The sequence below is a fragment of the Solanum dulcamara genome, chromosome 3 (assembly GCF_947179165.1).
Source record: "Solanum dulcamara chromosome 3, daSolDulc1.2, whole genome shotgun sequence".
Classification (NCBI taxonomy): Eukaryota; Viridiplantae; Streptophyta; class Magnoliopsida; order Solanales; family Solanaceae; genus Solanum; species Solanum dulcamara.
Window position 1 is genome coordinate 71,308,629 of NC_077239.1, and position 21,325 is coordinate 71,329,953.

The window sequence follows — 21,325 nt, forward strand, 5'->3', positions numbered from 1 at the left end:
GCATATTCCTGTAGATTTGTCAAGTTTGACGTTCAAATTACAACATAAATGAACACAGATCAAAGAAATGAAACAGAAAGATGTACTGCTAGGGAGATGGCTGAGTTGATGCGATCTATTTAGGAAGAGGTTTCATGGTATATGTTATTTGTGGACGATATAATACTGATTGATGAGACATGAGATAAAGTTAATGCTAGGTTGGAGATTTGGAGACAAACTTTAGAGTCTAAAGGGTTCGTGTTGAGCAGGACCAAAATGGAATATTTGGAGTGCAAGTTCTGTATTGCGTTGCATGAAGCGGACGTAGAAGTAAGGCTTGCCACACATACTATTCTAGAGAGAGAAAGTTTAAGTATTTTGGGTTCGTAATCTAAGATAGAGGGGATATGATGATAAAATCACACATCGCATTGGGGCGGCATGGATGTAATGGAGGCTTGGCTCTGTAGTCATGTGTGATAAGAAGGTACTACCTAAACTTAAATGTAAGTTCTACATATTAGTGGTTAGACCATCCTTGTTGTATGGAGTGGAGCGCTAGCCAGTCAAGAACGCACATGTTCAGAAGATGCATGTTGCGATATGCAGATGTTGAGATGGATATTTGGGCATACAAGGAGAGATAAAATTAGAAATGAGGTTATCCAAGAGAAGGTGGGAGCGACCTCTGTGGCGACAAGATGAGGGAAGAGAGACTGAGATGGTTTGGGCATGTGCAGAGGAGGTGCGCTGATCCCCTATTGAGGAGGTGCGACAGACTGGTTGTAGGGAGTACGCAAAGGGGTAGAGGTAGGCCAAAAAGGTATTAGAAAGAGGTGATTAGACAGGACATGGTGTAGCTTCATATTACCGAGGATAGGACTCTAGATAGAAAGGAGTAGGGGTGGGCATGGTTACCGAATTACCATACCATTCCGAAATTTTTGATACCCTGATTTTGGTGTTATAGTAGTTGATATGGTATATGGTATATATTTAAAATATTTTTGGTATTCGATACGGTAATTGATATTTAGAAATAACATATTGAAATACCGAATACCATACCGAAGTATATTGTTACATAAATAACATATACATATTAAAATACTAACAAATATACAACCTAGTATTAGTATAAACTAAATGTTCAAAAGTAGAAATTTTGACTACTCTATTTTGGTTGAAATGTATTTTAAAAGTAATTGATTAGCAAAAGGAGTTGTTTGTACTTTCTTTTGAATATATATTTCTACATGTGTAATGTGTAACTATGATACAATTGAGGACTTTTTTTTGAATTATTGAAGTTATAATACTCTATTATACGAGTATATATTAGTCAAAGTTGAACAAACTATGATTACAGATTTAACATACCGTAAAATACTGAGATCGAACTTCAAAATATCGAATTAAATTGGTATGATAATGGTATAATAGTTTCAAAAGTACCGTACCGTACCATACCATACCATGCCCACCCCTAAAAAGGAGTAGAAATTGCATATTAGGGTTGAAGGTTAAGTAGGGCTGGAGGGTTGTCTTGCCTTGCAAAGGTTTAGGTTTGTTAGTGCATGTCGTAGTAGTAGTAGTACCCTTGTAGTTCTTGTCATATGTTGTTTATTGTGTTTTCGATTATCACACTCTTTCTTGTAGACTTTACACTACTTTTCTTATTAATGGTTATGTTTCTTCATTGTTTTCATTTTTTTTTACTTGGATTTAATGCACTTAAACCGAAGATATTTCGAAACCAACCTCTCTAACCTCCATGAAATAATGATAAGGTCTGGAACCCATTTAGTGGGATTTCACTGTGGTTGTATAGAAGCGTCTGAATTAGAATATAAATAGTACGAAGACGTTGTTTGTTAAAAGCATGTAGTCTGCAAACAGCAGTCACAGTTTTCTTCCATGGAATTGTTCCACTGATGAGTTCAAAACGAAAAAGGAAATGGAGAACTAAGCATCATTAACGACGGTAAAATGATAGAAGAACCTGAGAAACAGGACAGGGCAAAACATGTTTTTTTCTTGCAAAATACCCAACATATAACTTTCGGAACTAAGCAGACAGAACTTTGCTCGTATATCTTAGCAATGAATGAGTAACCATTAATCATATACCACTAATCCAGACAAACTTTGAGCTGGAAGTCTTTTAAAAGTAAACGTATTTGAAATACAGAAGATGAAACTCCAAGAGATTTTACATCTCAATGTTGTTATTCTTATACCTATAGGATGTACAGTCCTCATAGGAAGGTCATACATACAGTAGTGTAGGATGATGTTGTCATAGCCTCGACTCCTGTCAAGGAGTAGAACAACTAATTCAGTATATGCTGATATAGTAATGATATTGATGCAACAGGAAAGAATATTCATTCAAATAAACATATTGATGCAACATGAAAGAATGTCCATTCAAATAAACATAAGACTGCATAGATAAAAGGATCTACGTTGTTAAAACCCTTCAAAATCCCTGCCACACCGGTGTTGATACGACACAATTTGGGCGTGTGTGTGGAATCCACACGGATTTGGTCAACTCACTTTGGATGCTTTAACTACATCTATGACCAAGAAATATAGATTGTGTGGGTATTGGGTTGATTTTTGGGTTTATGTATAATACATATAGTTATATAAAATCCGAGAACGCTTTTTATTAAACGAGATATCTTATGAATAAAATATTAGGTCTATAAGAAATTAAATTTTATTAGTTTTAGTTCAAAAACTTTAATTAATCAAAATATATTCGTATATTCGTATATATGTTGTAATAGACATTTATTGGTCGTATCTCAGCATCAGTATCCGCACTCAGATCCATATCCCGGAATCTTAAAATTTATGTAATGAAGAATCTGAGCTCTAGATCTGCACCCGTTACCTTCTGAGCAACGAAGATAAGGATATTTGGTCCAAGCAGGAGCTACAATGACTTTTGACCCAAAATGTGGGCCAGTTATGGCACCAATGCATATGTTTTGCAGGCTTTTAGAAGTCTTGAGCTACATTTTTTAGTAAAATCAACAAGCAGCGAAAAGGATAAGTACCGGCCACCAAACAAAGATGGAAGACAGCAGTGTCAAGGAATAATGAGGATGGCAAACAAAGATGAAAAAGACCGAGGAGTTTAGAATACAACAGAAAGACGATTAGATACAAAGAGCGAGCTAGCATGGTTGACTCAAATTTTGCAGGTTTTTAAAAGTGATACTTTGACCTTCTCTGGAGTAACATTATGAATCATAGTATTTGTGTGATTCAGCAAGGAAAGCTAACCAACAAGATTAAGAGCCCGTTTGGATGGGTTTAAAAAAAGTAATTTTTATGTATGAAGTGCTTTTAGAACTTTAAAGTGCTGAAAGTTATTTTTATAAATAAGCAGTTGAGTGTTTGGATAAAAGTGCTTAAATGAGGAAAATTATGTGAATTTTAGGGTTAAAAGAATAAAAAGGGTAGTTTGGAAATTTAGTTAAAATATAAGGGATATAAAAGTAATTTCCATGGTCAAAGAAAATGAACACTTAGAAAAAAAAAAAGTTAGGAATCCTAACTTTTCATTTTTGACTGACTTTAAGAACTTTCTGGCTTAAAGTTAGCATTAGTCAAACACGTCCAAAAGCTGAAAAGGGGACCAACTTAAAGCCAATCCAAACGGGCTCTAAGAACAAAAGTTCTCACTTCATTATGCAAAGTAGACATTCCACCTAAACATGCAGAATCATGTGCATGGAAATTTTGACTAAGCAAATCAAGGATATATATATATAGGAATACTCTTAGTGCCCTTTTGCTTCCCCAAAACCACTTCTTGCTGTGATTTTGTTATGTTATCCAATTCTCTTTGAGAAATTCATTCATCAATGAGAATGCAATAATATCTAGGATTCATATTATCCTACTTTTGCTTGATGCCCAGAATGTTAAAAACACCATAGCAGCCTGATGCTTGCTCCCAATGTTTAAAATGTTCTATGCAATATTTATTAAATATAAATGTGAACGAAGTCCATGAATCTTAAGAAGAGAAGACTAACCTTGAGAGAAAAGAGTTTGATACCATCTTGGACCGATTGGCCCACTTTAACTTCAAGCCCTTTTACATAACCATTAGCTGGTGCTTTCACGACATGCTACTCATAGAAGATGTAAAGGGCAGCGAAAGTAATAAATTAAAACCAGCCAAAACAATAAAGCCACTCAGGAGATATTAATCTTAAGCTGTGGTTGTAATATACACACCTCCATCTTCATTGCTTCTAATACTAACACAGGTTGTCCCTCCTGAACTTTCTCCGCATCCTTCACCAATACTTTAACCACTAGACCAGCCATTGGTGCAATCACGGTGCCAGAAGGATAAGATGTCGCCACCCTAGCAGGTTTGTCTATCGTTTCGTCATCATCATAAATTTCAAGGCCCATCCTATGTTTAAAGTGATGTTGATAGTCGCCATGCCAGATGTGAATATGCTCAATTTGATCCTGCAAAAATGGAAGTTTGTCTAACTAAATTTGGATAGAGTTTTTCCTTGGCAACCACTGCATTCTTGATCAAGGGGCATCAGATTCTCATGAACCAAGACAAAATGTGCTAAAGATATGCAAACCCTTTATCTTTAGTCCAAATTGTATTTAGTGGACTAAGTTGCACCATTCCAACACTCCCTGAAAAAAATCTACACCTGGGATCCCTAGAGGGTTAATCTTTCTCTCTTCTTTTTTCTTTTTCATTGGTTACTAGATTGGAAGTAGTGTTAGAAACCAGTGTTCTTAATAGCGAAATGTGCAAAAAAAAAGAAAGTCCATAGGGCCTGAAGCAAAAAGTGAGAAGACAAGTGCACGCTTCTTTGAAGCAAAGTGCACAATTCACAACCTTAAAGAATTCTTAATATTATATAAATTTAGTACGTTAATTAATCACATTGTTGTGCAATGTTAGGCATTTCAATAACCCCAGCCTCAGCCTAAACATAGTTGTGCGCTTGTCAGTCAATATGTATGCCAGGACAGCTTGAAGATAAGGACCTGAATTATAAGGTGTTACCTTGGAGTAAGCTGCCAAGCAGACATTTAGGCTTAGGCCATCCACTTCAACTCTATAGTCATTGTTGCTTAATTGTGTCACTTGGATCTCCAAACCAGGGGAACTGCTTTCTCCTGTCTAAAGATATAGATTATTTTGCTGCAAATGGAAAAACTTAAAGGCAAAAATAAACTTGACTATAGTAATACTTTTATATCAAACTGAGAAATTATTATTACCTCAACTAGGTATTTCCCATCTGGCAAATAGGTGATGGAGACTGTTAAAAGATTTGAACCGCTAATACTGTATTGATTCTCCCATTCAAGATCCACTGTTCGCTTAGCAAAATGATTGACTCTGAATGGAGGATTACCATACCACAAATGGAGGCCTCCTGCTTAAGAGAACAGATCAATAAACTACGCATCAGCTGTCCGGATTAAAGCATGCCTTAGCTAAACACAACAGGATATTAGTATTCACCAGGAGCCTTATCCTTAAAGGCTGCAAGTTCATTTTGGCAAATGCATGAAGCTACAATGGATGCAGCATGTTTGGCAGCACTAACAGCTTTTTCCACTGATATTGAATTGGAACCGTCTATGAACAGATCATCCTTGTACCGCTCAATAAAATGAGTTTCTACTTCACCATTTTGAAAAGCCCTATGACTGGCAAGCTTAATGAGAAAGTCTATATTGGTGGGTAAACCTGCAACCTTCATTAAATGACCAGTGATTAGATCTCAATTACTAGAGTATTCTTCATTATAAACTATTTAATCTGAATCAATACCTGCAAAACAGGCCAACACAAAAGAAAAAATCATACCTGAAACTTTGACAAGCAATCCTTCATCTTTATCAGTGCTGAAAGGCGGTCCTGTCCCCATACTACTAGCTTTGCAATCATGGGATCATAATGCATGCTTACTGTGTCCCCTTCCTCAACTCCAGTCTCAACTCTAACTGCAATTTTGTATTAAAGTCGTGCAAGTGCAAAATATACAGCTTAACAATAATTAGCAATTTGCATAATCAGAAAGGCAAATATACTGATAGATGATAAGCAGAGAATCCTCTATGGGTTAAGCTCAGAACTTCATTAAACTATAGCAATTAGCTTTAGTAAATATGTTATAGTATCAGTCAGAAAACTGTTGAATCCAGTGTTATCAAAGGCGAAAAGCGCAAAAAAGCTCTAAGGTCTGTTGGGGCTTTAAGCGCAAAGCGCAAATAAAGCATGGGCTTTAATGAAAAAAGGCGCAAAGGGACAAAAAAATACAAATATATATGTTTAGTCCAAGACTAATAATTATAAACATGAATGACAAATATATGAACAAAGAAATTGAAAAAAAAACTATGATAAAGTGAAATATCAATTGTTTAGTGTCCCTTCATTAAAAGAGGCTCATTGGCAAGGAAAAGTTTGCCTTCGAACCTCGCTGACGACACTGAAGTGAACATAAAGCGAGGCGAAGCACTCAACACGTTTTGAGCCTCGCTTCAAGGCTTAAGCACGCCTTTGACTACACTGGTTGAATCAGCCACTGATGCTTGTGTATCAGGTAGGCAGCAGTGCGGCCCTTCCCTAGGCCCTGCATGAACCTGGGATGCTCTGTGCACTGGGCTGTCCTTTTTTTATCAGTCAGCAAATTGAGCAACCTAGCTTGATACTTCAAAGGCCTTGAAGTAATTGACTACTAGATCGAGTTGAAAAGCTTTTGGCTAGCAGTGTAAAAGGAAATCCAGCTGGGGAGAGAGACCCTAATTTTAGTTCTGAGTCAAATGATTCCATATAACAATTTTTGACATAAAAACACTGATAGATCTCCCAGAAAGCCATTCATACATTTCTTCTGAGTGGATCCAGTTTCATTTTTTATAAATAACAGAAACTCTTCAGAAATGTGAGAATGGGTAGCAAGTGCTGGTATTCCTATTCAACACCATGGAAGCAGTTATGCATCTGCTCATACATTTTGCAGCTATGGGTCATGCTTTTTACATGGAAACTTGTTTCACATTTAAGATTTGATGCTAGTACGGTTAGAAAAACAATCTACACAAATCAAGGAACAAAGTGGAGTTGATATGATAAGAAAGTTAACAGAATTGCTAAAATATCTTGTTCCCTCTCGAAAGATCGAGGGTTCTATCATGTTTCCTCAGTAGCAACCCACTTAAAGGAGGCCTAATGTAACATTTCATAAATAAGATGATCATAGTATGGATCCGCACCTGCTGATGTAACTGTAACAGGACAATAACGATGAAGAACACCAGTTGCTGGAAGAAATCCTTTTGGAACATTTTCAGCATAAATTCGGGCTTCAAAAGCATGACCTGGCATTAAACTGACAAACATCAGTATCTATAAATTCTTCCATATGCTTTAGGGTTTAAAATTAACTTAAAACTCCTAGATTTGTTTCCAGTTAAAGAGTTTTCTGCAGCAGTTTACTTCAGAGAACATTTTTCACGAATGAATTTCACTGATAAATTATATTAAGCTCATATTGTGTTAGTCCAAGTTTAGTAGGGGAGCCTTGGAGTAACTGGTAAAGTTGTTGTCATGTGACCAGGAGGTGACGGGTTCAAGCCTTGGAAACAGCCTCTGGCAGAAATGCAAGGTAAGGCTGCATACAATAGACCCTTGTGGTCGGGCCCTTCCCCGGACCCTGCACATAGCGGGAGCTTTAGTTCACCGGGCTGCCCTTTATTGTGTTAGTCCAAGTTTGAAATGGGAAATTTTCCCTGAACCATGTCCATGCATTGACTACATTAACAAGAAGAAAAACTTTTTGTTATAATGAAACGCAGCTTCCCTCCATGGGTTAAGGGGTCGTTCGGTTGTTGGTTAGAGTTGTACATGTATTAGTAATGCAGGGATAGAGATTAGTTATGAGGGAATGTATGTATTATTTCATGCAGGATAGTAGATAGAATAACTAATACATGGATAACTAAACCCTGCATAAAAGGGGGAGCTCCTGGGAGGGGTAAAAAGAAACCTCGTTTGCTTGCTGGTTAGAGTTGTACATGCATTAGTAATGCAAGGATAGAAATTAGTTATAAGGGAATTTATATATTATTTTATGCAGATTTTATGCAGGGGGTTAGTTATTCTATCTTCTACCCTGCATAAAATAATACATAGATTCTCTTATAACTTATACATGTATTAGTTATGTGGGTTTGTAAATAGGTAACTGAACATCGTACTTGGTATGCTGAATTTTATACATAATTAAAATGCTACCAAACATGGTACTAGTTATGTTGATTTTAATACATGAATAATTCACTTCCTAAACAACAACCAAACGAAGTACTCGATTTGGATTGTGTTATTAAAAGACTATAGAAATGTCAATACCACTCAAAAGTTAAGATTTTCACTAAGCATTACTGGATCTAGTTATGCTACAAAGATGATATTATATTAATCAAGGCATCACTTTCCGTAAACGGTTCTCAATTTCAGGTAAGCCTTTGAATTGCTGCCAATATTATGACATTAAAATAAGTTTCTGTTTTATATTACTTGTAAAAGAACAGACATATCAGTTAAACTTCTGTGCAAGTGATTGTTCTACTGACTTAAGTATTTATCCCTTCTTTTTTAAAGACAAGACATTTCACAAAAAGTCCCATGTTGGTGCAAAGAGAAATATAGTACAATCTGTGCATATGACTCTGCTCAAGTCATCCATCACTTTCCACCAAGTTTGACCAGCTATCCATACAACATGTTATTATCTCTTTACAGCAAAAATACATACAAGTGAGATAGAACAACAACAACAACGACGACTCAGTGAAATCCCACAACGTGGAGTCTAGGGAGGGTAAAGTGTAATCAGACTTGACTCCTACCAAGGTAGGACGGCTGTTTCCGAAAGACCCTCGGCTCAATAAAATCAAATAAAATCAAAAAAGAAGTCAGATAAGAATAAGAAGTTCAAAGATTTATGGAAAAACAAGTAACGAAAGCAAAAGCAACCTAGATAAAATAGAACAATCAAAGTACAGAAAGTAATGAAAGTAATAAATAATAATAGACAACAGACCACAGGGAAACATAGTGTGCTAATACGCCTACTAATAAGGAATAATAACGAGACTATGAACTAGCCTTCTATCCTAATATGGGTCCTCCACACCCTTCTATCTAAGGTCATATCCTCGGTAAGTTGTAATTGCGTCATGTCCTGTCTAATCACCTCTCTCCAATATTTCTTCGGCCTACCCCTACCTCTTCTGAAACCATCCATGGCTAACCTCTCACACCTCCGCACTGGGACATCTGTGTTTCTCCTCTTCACATGCCCAAACCATCTCAGTCGCATTTTCCGCATCTTGTTTTTCACCTAGGCCACTCCTACCTTGTCCCGAATAGTCTCGTTTCTAATCCTGTCACTCCTGGTATGCCCACACATCCATCTCAACATTCTCATTTCAGCAACTTTCATCTTTTGAACGTGGGATACCTTAAATGGCCAACACTCCGCCTCGTATAACATAGCCGGTCTAACCACCACTTTGTAGAACTTGCCCTTAAGTTGTGGAGGCACCTTCTTGTCACATAGCACACCGGAAGCGAGCCTCCATTTCATCCACCCTGCCCCAATATGATGTGTGACATCATCGTCAATCTCCCCGCTGCCTTGCATAATAGACCCAAGGTACTTGAAACTACTCTTCTTTTGAATGGCCTGGTCACCAAGCCTAACTTCCGTGCCAACCTCCTGAGGTGTCTCACTGAACTTGCACTCTAAGTACTTTGTCTTGGTCCTACTCAGCTTAAACCCTTTAGACTCCAAGGTCTGTCTCCAATCCTCCAGCTTAGCGTTAACTCCGCTGCGAGTCTCATCAATCAAGACTATGTCATCCGTGAAAAGCATACACCATGGCACCTCACCCTGAATTTGTCGCGTCAATCCATCTATCACCAAGGCAAATAAAAACGTACTAAGAGCTGATCCTTGATGCAACCCCATCACAACTGGGAAGTGCTCTGAGTCGCCTCCGACTGTCCTTACCCTGGTTCTGACCCCCTCATACATGTCCTTGATCAGCCTAATGTATGTCGCAGGTACACCTTTAGCCTCCAAACATCTCCATAGTATCTCTCGTGGCACTTTATCGTAGGCCTTTTCTAGGTCGATGAATACCATATGCAAATCCTTCTTCCTCTCCCTATATTGCTCCACTAGTCTCCTCATAAGATGTATGGCTTCTGTAGTTGAGCGTCCCGGCATAAATCCGAACTGATTCTCTGAAATAGACACGTCTCTCCTTACCCTCATCTCCACCACTCTTTTCCACACTTTCATAGTATGGCTTAGAAGCTTGATACCTTTATAGTTGTTGCAACTCTGGATATCCCCCTTATTTTTGTATAGAGGGATCATTACGCTCGACCTCCATTCTCCGGGCATCGCTGCCATCTTAAAGATGACATTAAATAACCTAGTCAGCCACTCTAAACCTGCCGAGCTTTCGCTCTTCCAAAATTCCACAGGAACCTCGTCAGGTCCGGTCACTCTTCCCCAGCGCATACTACGAACAACACCCTTAACTTCCTCGACCGTAATACTCCTACAACACCCAAAATCGTGAGGCCTTCCTGTCTGTTCCAAATCTCTCAACACAATCTCTCTGTCCCCTTCCTCATTCAAGAGTTTATGGAGACACCATTCTACACCATTCTCACTATTATGTGAGACAATCTCCAATTTTAACATAAGGGCAATGTCAAGAAAACTTTTAAGCTACAGTATGTAATGGAACTAAATTTCTTTGAGTCCAAGCAATTTTCAAATTTACCGTCCAGGGACCATAAATCCTAGCAACTTTTTATATTCCAATTTCCAGGGAAGTAAAAGGAACATTATATACTAAGAGTCATGCTATCGAGTTGTATGCAGTCTTGGTATATCTAGGTAAATAACTCCAGTTTCGTCCAGCAGATCCTACCAAGCAAGAACTTTGCATAAAACTTTTAGAGAACAGTAAAGCAAGCTAGCCAGTGTAAACTCTAACCTGAAAATGGCACCTCCGACTGAGTCAAGGGAAGAGGCTCCCCATTTGCAACACGTATTTGCCACTCTACAAGATCTTGACCAACAATCATCTCTGTAACAGGATGCTCAACCTGACAGAGAGTGGTTATATCCTCTGCTCTATTGCTACAAGAAGGGAAGGGCATACACTGATCAAAAGTACCTGAAGACGGGTGTTCATCTCCATAAAATGAAATTGTCCAGATTGTGTATCAACTATAAACTCAACAGTTCCTGCACTGTGGTAATTGACTGCCTTCAAACATAATGGAGGGGCTTTCAGGTCAGGAGAAACAATTGAGAACAATACTGAAAAAAGATTTGAACAGACAGCAGACAGCACAAGGGACCAGATCATAATATGAGAGGTTTTTCCACAGAACATCTCTTCCAAATAGAAGGATAGTGATACTAATTGATCAAGAATTAACTTTATCATAACAGAATATGTATAGGAACTCAATACTACAATCACACTTCACACAAGAGCGAGAGAGAGGGAGGGGGGAATATATCAACATATGATAGAGAGAGAAAATGGAGAAATTCGTTTTTTTGGTCATTTAATGGCAATGTGGTAGAATGCAACCCAAATCTCCTTCCTAAAATAAAGATAGCGTAATAACTTAGCAAAAAAGGATAGAAACTAATTACTAATCAAAGATGCGGGTTAACCTCAGCAGTCAAATATAGATCTTAATTCACTACTGGCTATATCAAGCTTCATCCTTGTTTTAGATAAGAACTGCAACTATCATATAACACGATGCAGAGCTAGCATAATCCCATCCCCTAGTGCAGATATAAGCTTTAACAGTCACAACTTCAAGTCAATGAAGCCAACAACCATTTTTTTCCCATGCTAGCCTTAGAATACATTGCTTTAATTTGTAAAAAAAGGAATTTCTGCATATGGACTTCGACCCTAAAACTTTGTCCCACCTGCTCTTCAGAAAGGTAAATACACACAAAAATGCCCTTCGTCTGTTACCGCCTAAACATACCCTTTGCCTTCTGCTACCAACTGATATGCACCCAATTTGGTAATATTATCTCCTAGCTTTAAACTTGTCCAAAGTTTGCCCCTCCACAAGTGTACACTTTTCCACTTCTCCTTTGTGATGCAATATTGTTTCTTGCATTAATCAAACATACGAATGAAATTACAAATATTTGTTCCGAAGACATCTTCACTTGAGTCTTTCTGAGAAGGAATGGTGTACTTAAGATGTACACATTTGTTCTAATATACGAGTATATTGAGAGGAAAGCTACAGTTGCAATACAGCTAGGAGGAAATGCTAAAATGACAGGCTATGGCATATTGTCTCTGTAGAGTGTACAGTGGATTGTATGTACAACAGTGGGTGAAGTTAGCTTAATTAAATGAGATAGTTAACTAGTTTGTCAGCTGGTAGTTGACAGTATGTATACATTAGTTAGATGTAGTAAATCAGGTGTAATTGTATTCATCTACTCGCCTACTACATTCAGAAACTAGCCCCAATTTTGCCTCTATTATTCGAGCTCTATCTCTCCATTAAGTCATGGTGATTCTGACATGGTACTAGAGCCTCAATCAATGGAGCTGAGTCCAACTGATTAGAGGTTCTCATTTCTAGCAAAGAAGCAGTTCAATCGGTAGACATCCCTTTTCTGCTTCGCAACTTTCTTCTTTTAGTCTGCAGACAGTTAGGGTTTCTGTGATCTTTGATTTTGTTGCAATTCGAAGTGCTGAAGCTTGAGAAATGGCGAATACAATGGAGACAGAGACACATTGGTGATGGATCACAATCACTCATTGTATCTGAATCTTTCGGTTACCTTTTTTTTTTTATAAAAGGCACCCTTCAGATACTCCTCCAGGCATCAATTTGATGGCAATACTGTTGTAAGGATCTGAAAACTACACCTCGTGGAGTAGATCTATTAAGATAGCATTCCTCGACAACAATAAATTAGGATTTGTGCAAGGAAAATGTTTAAAGGAAAATTATGATATAATGCTGCATAATCAATGGGAATGATCCTATGCTATAGTTCTCTCTTGGATTATGAAGACTGTATTGAAGGGTCTCCCGACCAGCATTGTCTATGCCTCAGTTTGTGCAAGGAAAATGTTTAAAGGAAAATTATGATATAATGCTGCATAATCAATGGGAATGATCCTATGCTATAGTTCTCTCTTGGATTATGAAGACTGTGTTGAAGGGTCTCCCGACCAGCATTGTCTATGCCTCAGTTTCAGGCGAGGTATGGAACAGACATTTGACAAGATGAATGGATCTAGGATTTACTATTCACAAAGATATTGCAACATTATCTCAAGGGGTTTCGACTATATCTAGTTACTACAACAAATTGAGAGACCTGTGAGATGAGTATAGTGCTTTTAGTACCAACCAGCCTAAACCCCTGCCAACTCTACTCGTCCTCCCTTCTTAAATCGCCGACCACAAATTACTCATGTATATCAGTGTCGCCCAAACTGATCACCTAATATATCAATCCAATCCCTCAATGCTAACAAAAGTGAGAGAATCCACGCTCTCGGTTCGCCTCAACCCACTGAATCAATTGTTTCGCATTCCATAAACAGAGCAAAACCATCTAGTGACGAGGTCAGAAACAACATTTTCAAGCGACGAAAAATCATTGACCACACTGCCCAAATAACTCAGTCTGCACCCCCTCTACCTATAACCCACCAACAAGCAAAAAAAAATTCATGTTGGAGAGATGTAATGAAGTGTGTTTGATGCATTGATGAAGAACCAGACTTGCGAATTGGTTACACCAGACCACACCAGAAATATTGTATTTTGCAAGTGGTTGTTTCGAATTAAAATCAAGTCTGATGTATAAAGCACGTTAATTGCAAAAAGGTTCACTCAAAGTCCTGGAGTTGATTTTTATAAGACATTCAGTCCGGTGGCTCCCACCACAATTTGAACATTATTCACTCTTTATGTGCCGAAAGTTGGGCACTGCAAAATATCATAAACAAATATAGAGAGACGCTGCTTCATGAAGACGGGTATATGTTCCAAACTCCCGGCTATGAAAATCTGGCTCATCCCAACTATCTATATCATCTCAAAGAGGCTATCTATGGATAGCAAGAACCTAAAGCTTGGTATGAAGCACTCACCGATTCTTTGATTCTAATGAGGTTCCAGACGGCTGCGTCTGATAATTCTTGTTTTGTTCTACACAATTGGGAGTTACTGTTTATATTTTGATATATGTGGATGACATCATACTCACCAGACGTAATGAAACACTCATTCAACAAGTCATGACCTCTCTTTCCAAAGAGTTTTTTCTTAAATATCTTGGTTTACTGACCTATTTCTTGGCTATGAGGTACAAGGATGCAACAAGGGTTTGTTTCACAATCAATCTATGTATATGGAGGAAGTGTTACATGACCTTCTGATGTAAGAACGCAAAGGCGCTCAGTCACCCATGAGCACGTCTGTAACACTACAAGTTGATGAGCAGCCTCCAAAAACTGATGGCAACGAGTACAGGAGTGTGGTAGATAAGCTTTAGTACCTTTTGTTTACCGGACCTAACATCACATATTCTGATATTCAATATACAGGCTTACTCAGTTCAACACCTCACTTTCTATGGTTTACTAGAAGGCAGTTAAATGTATCCTTCAATATCTAAAAGAAACATCAAGTATGGTATTCATACTTCCCATAAATCGTTTGCTCTCTATGCCTATGTTCATGTTGATTGGGCAGATGATATCAATGACAGCTTCTTGATCTCAGTGTTGTCAAAGGCGCGTTTAAGCCCTGAAGCAAGGCTCAAAACGTGTTGAGTGTTTTGCCTCGCTTAATGTGCATTTCAGTATCGTCATCAAGGCTCTAAGACATAGCTTTCCTTTCCAATGAGCATTTCCAGAAGATGCAACATTAAACAATTGACATTTCACTTTATCGTAAAAAAAAAATCAACTTCTTTGTCCATATATTTTTTATTCATGCTTATAATTATTAGTCCTGGACTAATATATATATTCGTAACTTTTTTTCTCCATTTGAGATTTCATTAAAGCCCACCCTTTATTTGCGCTTTTTTCTTTTGATAACATTGCTTGATCTCTAGTTACATCTTTTATCTAGGCACAACGCCTATTTCCTGGTGTTCTAGTAAGCAATTACTATCTCCTGCACCTCCTCCATTGAGGCTGAGTATCGTGCGGTTGCTTCTGCATTGTCTTAAATGAACTGGATCACCCACTTGCTCAAGGATCTTCATGTGCTGCTCTCTGCTCCTATAATACTTAGTGATAACCATTGGGATCACGTACAATCCAAAAATCTAGTACATCATACCAAAATGAAGCACATTGAGGTTGATCTTCACTATGTTCGCAACCAAGAACACAATGGCCTAATCCGAGTATTGCTCGTCCACTCCACTATTCAACTTGTAGATCCAGTCACCCAATCATTGTCCAAGCCCACCTTCCAGCGCACGGTTCCTAAGTTAGGTGGTGTCTCTTCACACCTAACTTGAGGGGGTATAGTAGTGCATGTACTACTCAGTACTCACCACTTGTACATTTGGATGAGTCCTACTACTCAGCACTTGTTGTGCATTAGGATGAATCCTCTTTAGTTATTTTAGGCTTTAATTTCCTATTCACAATATTTTATCATTAAGTTAGTTTGTTTCCATATTGTTTATCTGCTCCTAGCTTCTAGGAGTTAGCTTAGCATAATTTTTCCATTTCCTTTGTAAATCAACTCCATTTGAGCTCATTAAATATACACATATTTTCATTCTACTTCTCTACAATTATAGTTGTTTACCTCCTTATATGGCCTTGGGCAATCATCACCTCATGAGCTAACTTTTTGGTTGAATTAGACCCAAGGTTCATTTCCTCACTGTCATGTTTTAAGTAATTGATGAGACTTGTGTACATGCGTTACACAATAAATGATTTATGATAGTTAAAAACACATTTTTCTGGATTTCAGATAATCTGTCTCCGCCAATAAAAAGTAAGGTATTTAAAAACTAACCACCAATAAACTTGACAATTTCAAGAAGACTACCTAGTCTGCACAGAGAAAACAGAGAAATTCATCTGACCTTAGCTGCAGATACAGCTGCTTGACCCAGATGGGAGCGGAAGTCAGAGCTCACGTTAGGCTGCGGATAACAAAGTTTTGTCAACCTTTTAGGACACTTCAATAGAAATAAAGAAAATAACAAAAAGAGTCTTACAGCTGGAGCTTCTTCTATTATCTTCTGGTGTCTTCGCTGCACACTACAATCTCTCTCATAGAGATGTATTATATTACCTTGTTTATCCCCAAATATCTAACAAAATAAATGAAAGCAAACTGGAATTATATTTATCAAGTATGAAAAGGGGCAAGGCAGGAAAATACAACTACAACTAATATGCCTCAATCTCAAGCTAGTTGGGGGGCTCTTTTAATTCATTTTTTCCCCCAACTAGTGAAGGTTAGCTACTAATCTAACTAGCAAGAAAACAAAAATTGAAAGGACCACCCAGTCTATCAAAATATAACAAGAGCTACCTGGACTTCTATGTGTCTTGGTTTAGTAATATATTTCTCCAGTAGGATTGTACTTATACCAAATGATGCAGCTGCCTCACGTTGGGCCCCCAAGAATGAGTCCGCAAATTCATTTGGACTTTGAACAATCCTCATACCCTGAAATTAATCAGGTTAGCAAACGTAATCTTTTTTTTACTATAGAACAAGATAAACAAGAGCATTTCTTCAGATATACTTAAGCTATCCTGTTGGCATTATAAGATTTCTTCTTATAGTGAAATCTTTAATAGTAATGGTCATACACAGTAAGATTGGATTGCACAACTCGTAAGCTAGAAGTTAAGTTTGTTTTCCTTCAGCAAAATAAATAGTACGTTAACAGAAGGCAGACCTTCCCTCCACCTCCATGGGTTGGCTTAATTAAAATAGGATACCCAATTTTGTCTGCTTGCAACTTCATAAAGTCAATATCTTGCTCATCACCATGATATCCAGGCACAAGTGGAACCCCAGCTGCACCCATTATTCTCTTTGAAGCACTGATGGAAATATCCCGAGAAAGGAAATAGGCATGAATTGTCAGCATCCAATTGCAAAAAAATATTGCTAAATTAAGACTTCACTGAAAGACTAGCACATGGAAGTCAAACTGCATAAGAATGTGGAACACTGTGACAGATCATTTCATAAAACTGCATGCCAGAAATGCTAGTAGGTCGATGCGATGTGATTTAACGTTTGCATATAAACACTTTCTAAGCCATTGCTTAATAAATATGGGAGAAGCTGAAAATATAATTCACAGAGGTGATATAGGACTAACATTTAAGTCTGATATGAATTATTGTCATGTTCCATGTTACTTGAACACAGGACCTTTGCAAATGTGGTGCTTAGCCACATGAAATACACTTGAGGCTAAAATCGACTTTAAAAAATAATTGATATGCATAGACAACCACTAAGGCTTGCTGCTACACATAAATCAACATCCCCGTCTCACACAAACACTAACAGCAATCATACTAATCCCAATGTCACAGTCAGCAGTTTTTAAATAACCAAAATGCATCAAATTTCTGTCTGGTGCAAAAAGTTAACACCCATCTATTCAAGTATTAATGCAGCCAGTTTACATTGGTGAGATCCTAAAATTAAATCAACCATATTGATACCAAAAGGTGATGGACTGAGATGAAACATGATTGTCCATGTTCAAAGGAGGGAAAAACTGAAAATTCATCAACAAAAGAAATGAGATATACAAACACGGAGCTTCCTTTCTTCCCATTACAGTAAACTTCTAACCTAATGCTTTCTCCTGCTGAAATCGAAAAAGGGTATGAGTAACTTCCTGAGATGATTCATAATCCTGATTCAAAGTTATGTCTTTTTATCTCCCTCGCAAATTAGAACTAGCCATTTGAATGATTCAACTGTTGTAGGAATAAATTAACTTGATAAAAACAAGTGGAATACATAGGCATAACATGATAGCAAGTGGAATGGAAATGATCTCTACCTTTTATCACCCATGTCACGGATTGCAGAGGCAGGAGGTCCAATAAATAAGAGATTCTCATCCTCACAAAGTTGAGCAAAATCAGCACTTTCAGATAAGAATCCATAACCTGGGTGGATAGCCTAATTATAAAATAAACAAAATATAAACAAGAGATCCACTCTGAATGTTTACATGTTGGCAATCATTTAATCAGCAAAACTTTAATTTAAAAATATGACAATTTAAATATTTGAACCTTGGAATTATCACGAGTCGAACAAGTAAAAGAAAAGGTCTACACATTTCATAGAAACGGATATGCTCATTGTATTACTAGTTTTTTTTTTGGAGTTCATGTCGAGTGGCAAGAAAGACCATGTTTTCTTCTTAAGAAATACTCCCTTTGTCCCATTTTATGAGGCACATTTTCCTTTTTAGTCCGTCCCAAAAAGAATGTCACCTTACTATAATTGGAAACAATTTAACTTTAAAATTCCCCTTATACATATATATGGATAATTTTAGACCACAAGTTTCAAAAGTCTTCCTTTTTCCCTTAAACACCGTGCCAAGTCAACAGTGCCACTTAAAATTGGACGGAGGGAGTAAGATATTTGAGGATGGACCGTAGCATCACTAAGTCTAGCATCTAGTCCAGTCTAGCGTCTAGTGCCATTGAACTATACATTAAGACATAGCTGGATCTCTGATGCACTTAATGAGTAGCGTGCAATGTAGTGCACCATTCAAATATTTTCATATGTTGGATACCTAGGTAAAAGAGAATCATGGAATTGTCTCTTATATCTCCTTTAAAGAAAAGGTAAAGTCAGTTATTTCTAGAGATGTACATCGATCTTTTTATAACTGTGGTGTCGAGGTCAACTTGTGCGCACCTCGACTAATTCCACATGATACCTGCAACCTCCCACAAGCAACAGATACTAGGTAACTTTGCCGACCAAGGCGAGGATGTACATTGATAAATAAAACAATGATTTGAAACTTATATCTCCACCAATAAAGATAAAAAGATAAGCATTGCTTTCACATCCGATTTTAAACCATTACTGGTGCCCAATAGTTAAAAAAAAAAGCATCTATATTACACACACTAAAATCATGTTTGATATAACTAATGTATCAAATTTCTTGCTTGAAGAATACAGCTCCGAGACACACTAAACAATATAACTATTGTATCAAAGTTCTTGCTTGAAGAATACGGTTCTGACACACTCTAAATGATATAACTATTGTATCAAAGTTTCTTGCTTGAAGAATACAGTTCTGAGACAACCGAAAAGAACAGATGGAAATAATAAGTCCCGGGTACACACTAAAATCAGGTTTGATCAAAAGCAATTCTGAAAAAAGCTTCTGTCCTAGCTGTAATATCGCTTTTTAATCACCCAAAAGATCATCATTACTTATATTGACATATGCCTGGAATAACATTTCTGAGTTTTAACCATGGTTTTCACTGGTATAAACTAGTCAAACATGATTAAAATATTCATCTTTCCCTTTTTCATTTTGGAATTTTCCTTTTTTCCTCTTCCGGTGGGAGGAGAGGGTGAGTCCATTGGTAACCTACATAATGCACTCCTGCTCAGTAAGTACTTATTGACCTATATTTTTTTACAAATGAATGAGACAATAGATAATGGTAGTGCAGAAAAGTTTGAAATATTGCATATTGTTGTCATATAAGAGACCTATATATATATATATATATATATATATATATATATATATATATATATCAATTATTGCAAAATTAAAAGTAAATGTTCGCATAAATGATGACTCTAGCGTCTTAACATATCCAGACCACAAAACCCACAAATATTAGAAAGAGAACATTATTATTACTCTTCGTCTCAATTATGTAGCACAGTTAAAATTTCAAGAGTCAGCCAAGTTTCTCATTGACCATAACTTCTTTACGTGTCTTTTAAATATTTTCAGTTATTAATTATTGTAATTTACCGCACTTTTTATATAGTTTTCAAATATATAAAGCTTTTGTGTCCCGATTCATGGTTATAGTTTAGAAGCTTGAATCTGGAAATTTCAATTGAACCACGTAAAATTGGAACAAAGAGAGTACTAAAGTATACGTTGAATGGCGGTAAGACTCAAACCCAAGACTCTGGAAGTCAATGATAGTGTCCAGACATACTCAATCAATACATTAGACAATCGAGTAAGAGAATCGGAAGGGCATTCGCATATACCTGAGAGCCTGATTTATTAGCAACTTCAATAATAGAAGAAGAATTCAAATAGCTCAAACGAGCAGGAGGAGGACCAATTCGAAAAGCCTCATCGGCGGACTTCACATGTAAACTATCTCTATCGGCATCACTGTAAACTGCAACAGTACGAATCCCTAATCTCTTAGCAGTTCTGATAATTCTACAAGCAATTTCGCCTCTATTTGCAATTAGTATTTTCTCAATTCGTTGATTATTCGAACTCTTTATCGCTGGCGTCGTGGAGTAAAGCGATGATTGTTGAATAATGTAGGATTTCGTGTGTACTTTTCGCCGGAGTATGAACGCCATCAACGACATTGTTATGAAGAGTAGTGGTTAGCTTGGCCTAAAGAAATGGAATAGCAGTGAGACAGAATTTAAATATGGACCTTTTTTTAATTTACTAATTTAAGAAGGAAGTTTAATCCAATATGACGTGGAGATGCTGTGGCGATTGCCGTGCTCGTTTTAAATTCAGAGTACTCGCGAGTCGCGATAAGATCACATTTATACCGCAACCAAAATCTTAATTATGAAAACAATTATGGGAAATTTTCAAAAATAGCAAACGTTAGATCTTAAATAGGAATTTTTTTAAGGTACAATTTTATTAATTACAATTTATAATTATATTTTAATTTGGTGCGTATTTATATTTTTGTATTTTTCATAAATTTCATAGAAAAAAATATAAAAATATACTGATTTATATTAAAATGAATAAATATTAGAAGGAGAGAGCGAGCGAGATCGAGAGAGGGAGGAGAGAGGATTGTATTTTGTATTTATTTTATATTGTATCTTATATTTATTTAATGCATAATTATTTTGTATCATATATCAATTGTATTCTAATTATAATTGTATTCAGCATTCCTTTGATTGGATACTATTGCTACATAA

General features: G+C 37.0%; 1 protein-coding gene across 1 annotated transcript; it reads right to left on the bottom strand.

Annotated features, from left to right (window-relative positions):
- Window positions 1-2,079: 2,079 nt before the first annotated feature.
- On the bottom strand, window positions 2,080-20,820 carry LOC129882806 (methylcrotonoyl-CoA carboxylase subunit alpha, mitochondrial). The gene is made up of 16 exons (XM_055957260.1): window positions 20,402-20,820; window positions 18,180-18,301; window positions 17,049-17,196; window positions 16,676-16,813; window positions 16,356-16,451; window positions 16,221-16,280; window positions 11,266-11,358; window positions 11,083-11,194; window positions 7,276-7,380; window positions 5,864-6,000; window positions 5,516-5,750; window positions 5,269-5,426; window positions 5,051-5,167; window positions 4,246-4,488; window positions 4,041-4,136; window positions 2,080-2,296 (listed from the first exon to the last, which is right to left on the bottom strand). Exons 1-16 carry the CDS (start codon window positions 20,738-20,740, stop codon window positions 2,282-2,284), a joined length of 2,214 nt encoding a protein of 737 aa, XP_055813235.1. The 5' UTR covers window positions 20,741-20,820; the 3' UTR covers window positions 2,080-2,281.
- Window positions 20,821-21,325: the final 505 nt, after the last annotated feature.

What these genes read in the sequence shown, in the direction of transcription:
- LOC129882806 (XM_055957260.1), bottom strand. Translation starts at nt 20,740, where the DNA reads ATGTCGTTGATGGCGTTCATACTCCGGCGAAAAGTACACACGAAATCC. An exon ending in CTAATAAATCAGGCTCTCAG is followed by an intron (nt 18,302 to 20,401) that starts GTATATGCGAAT and finishes TTTTATAATTAG; the next exon opens with GCTATCCACCCAGGTTATGG. An exon ending in GTCGGAGGTGCCATTTTCAG is followed by an intron (nt 7,381 to 11,082) that starts GTTAGAGTTTAC and finishes GTTTAATGCCAG; the next exon opens with GTCATGCTTTTGAAGCCCGA.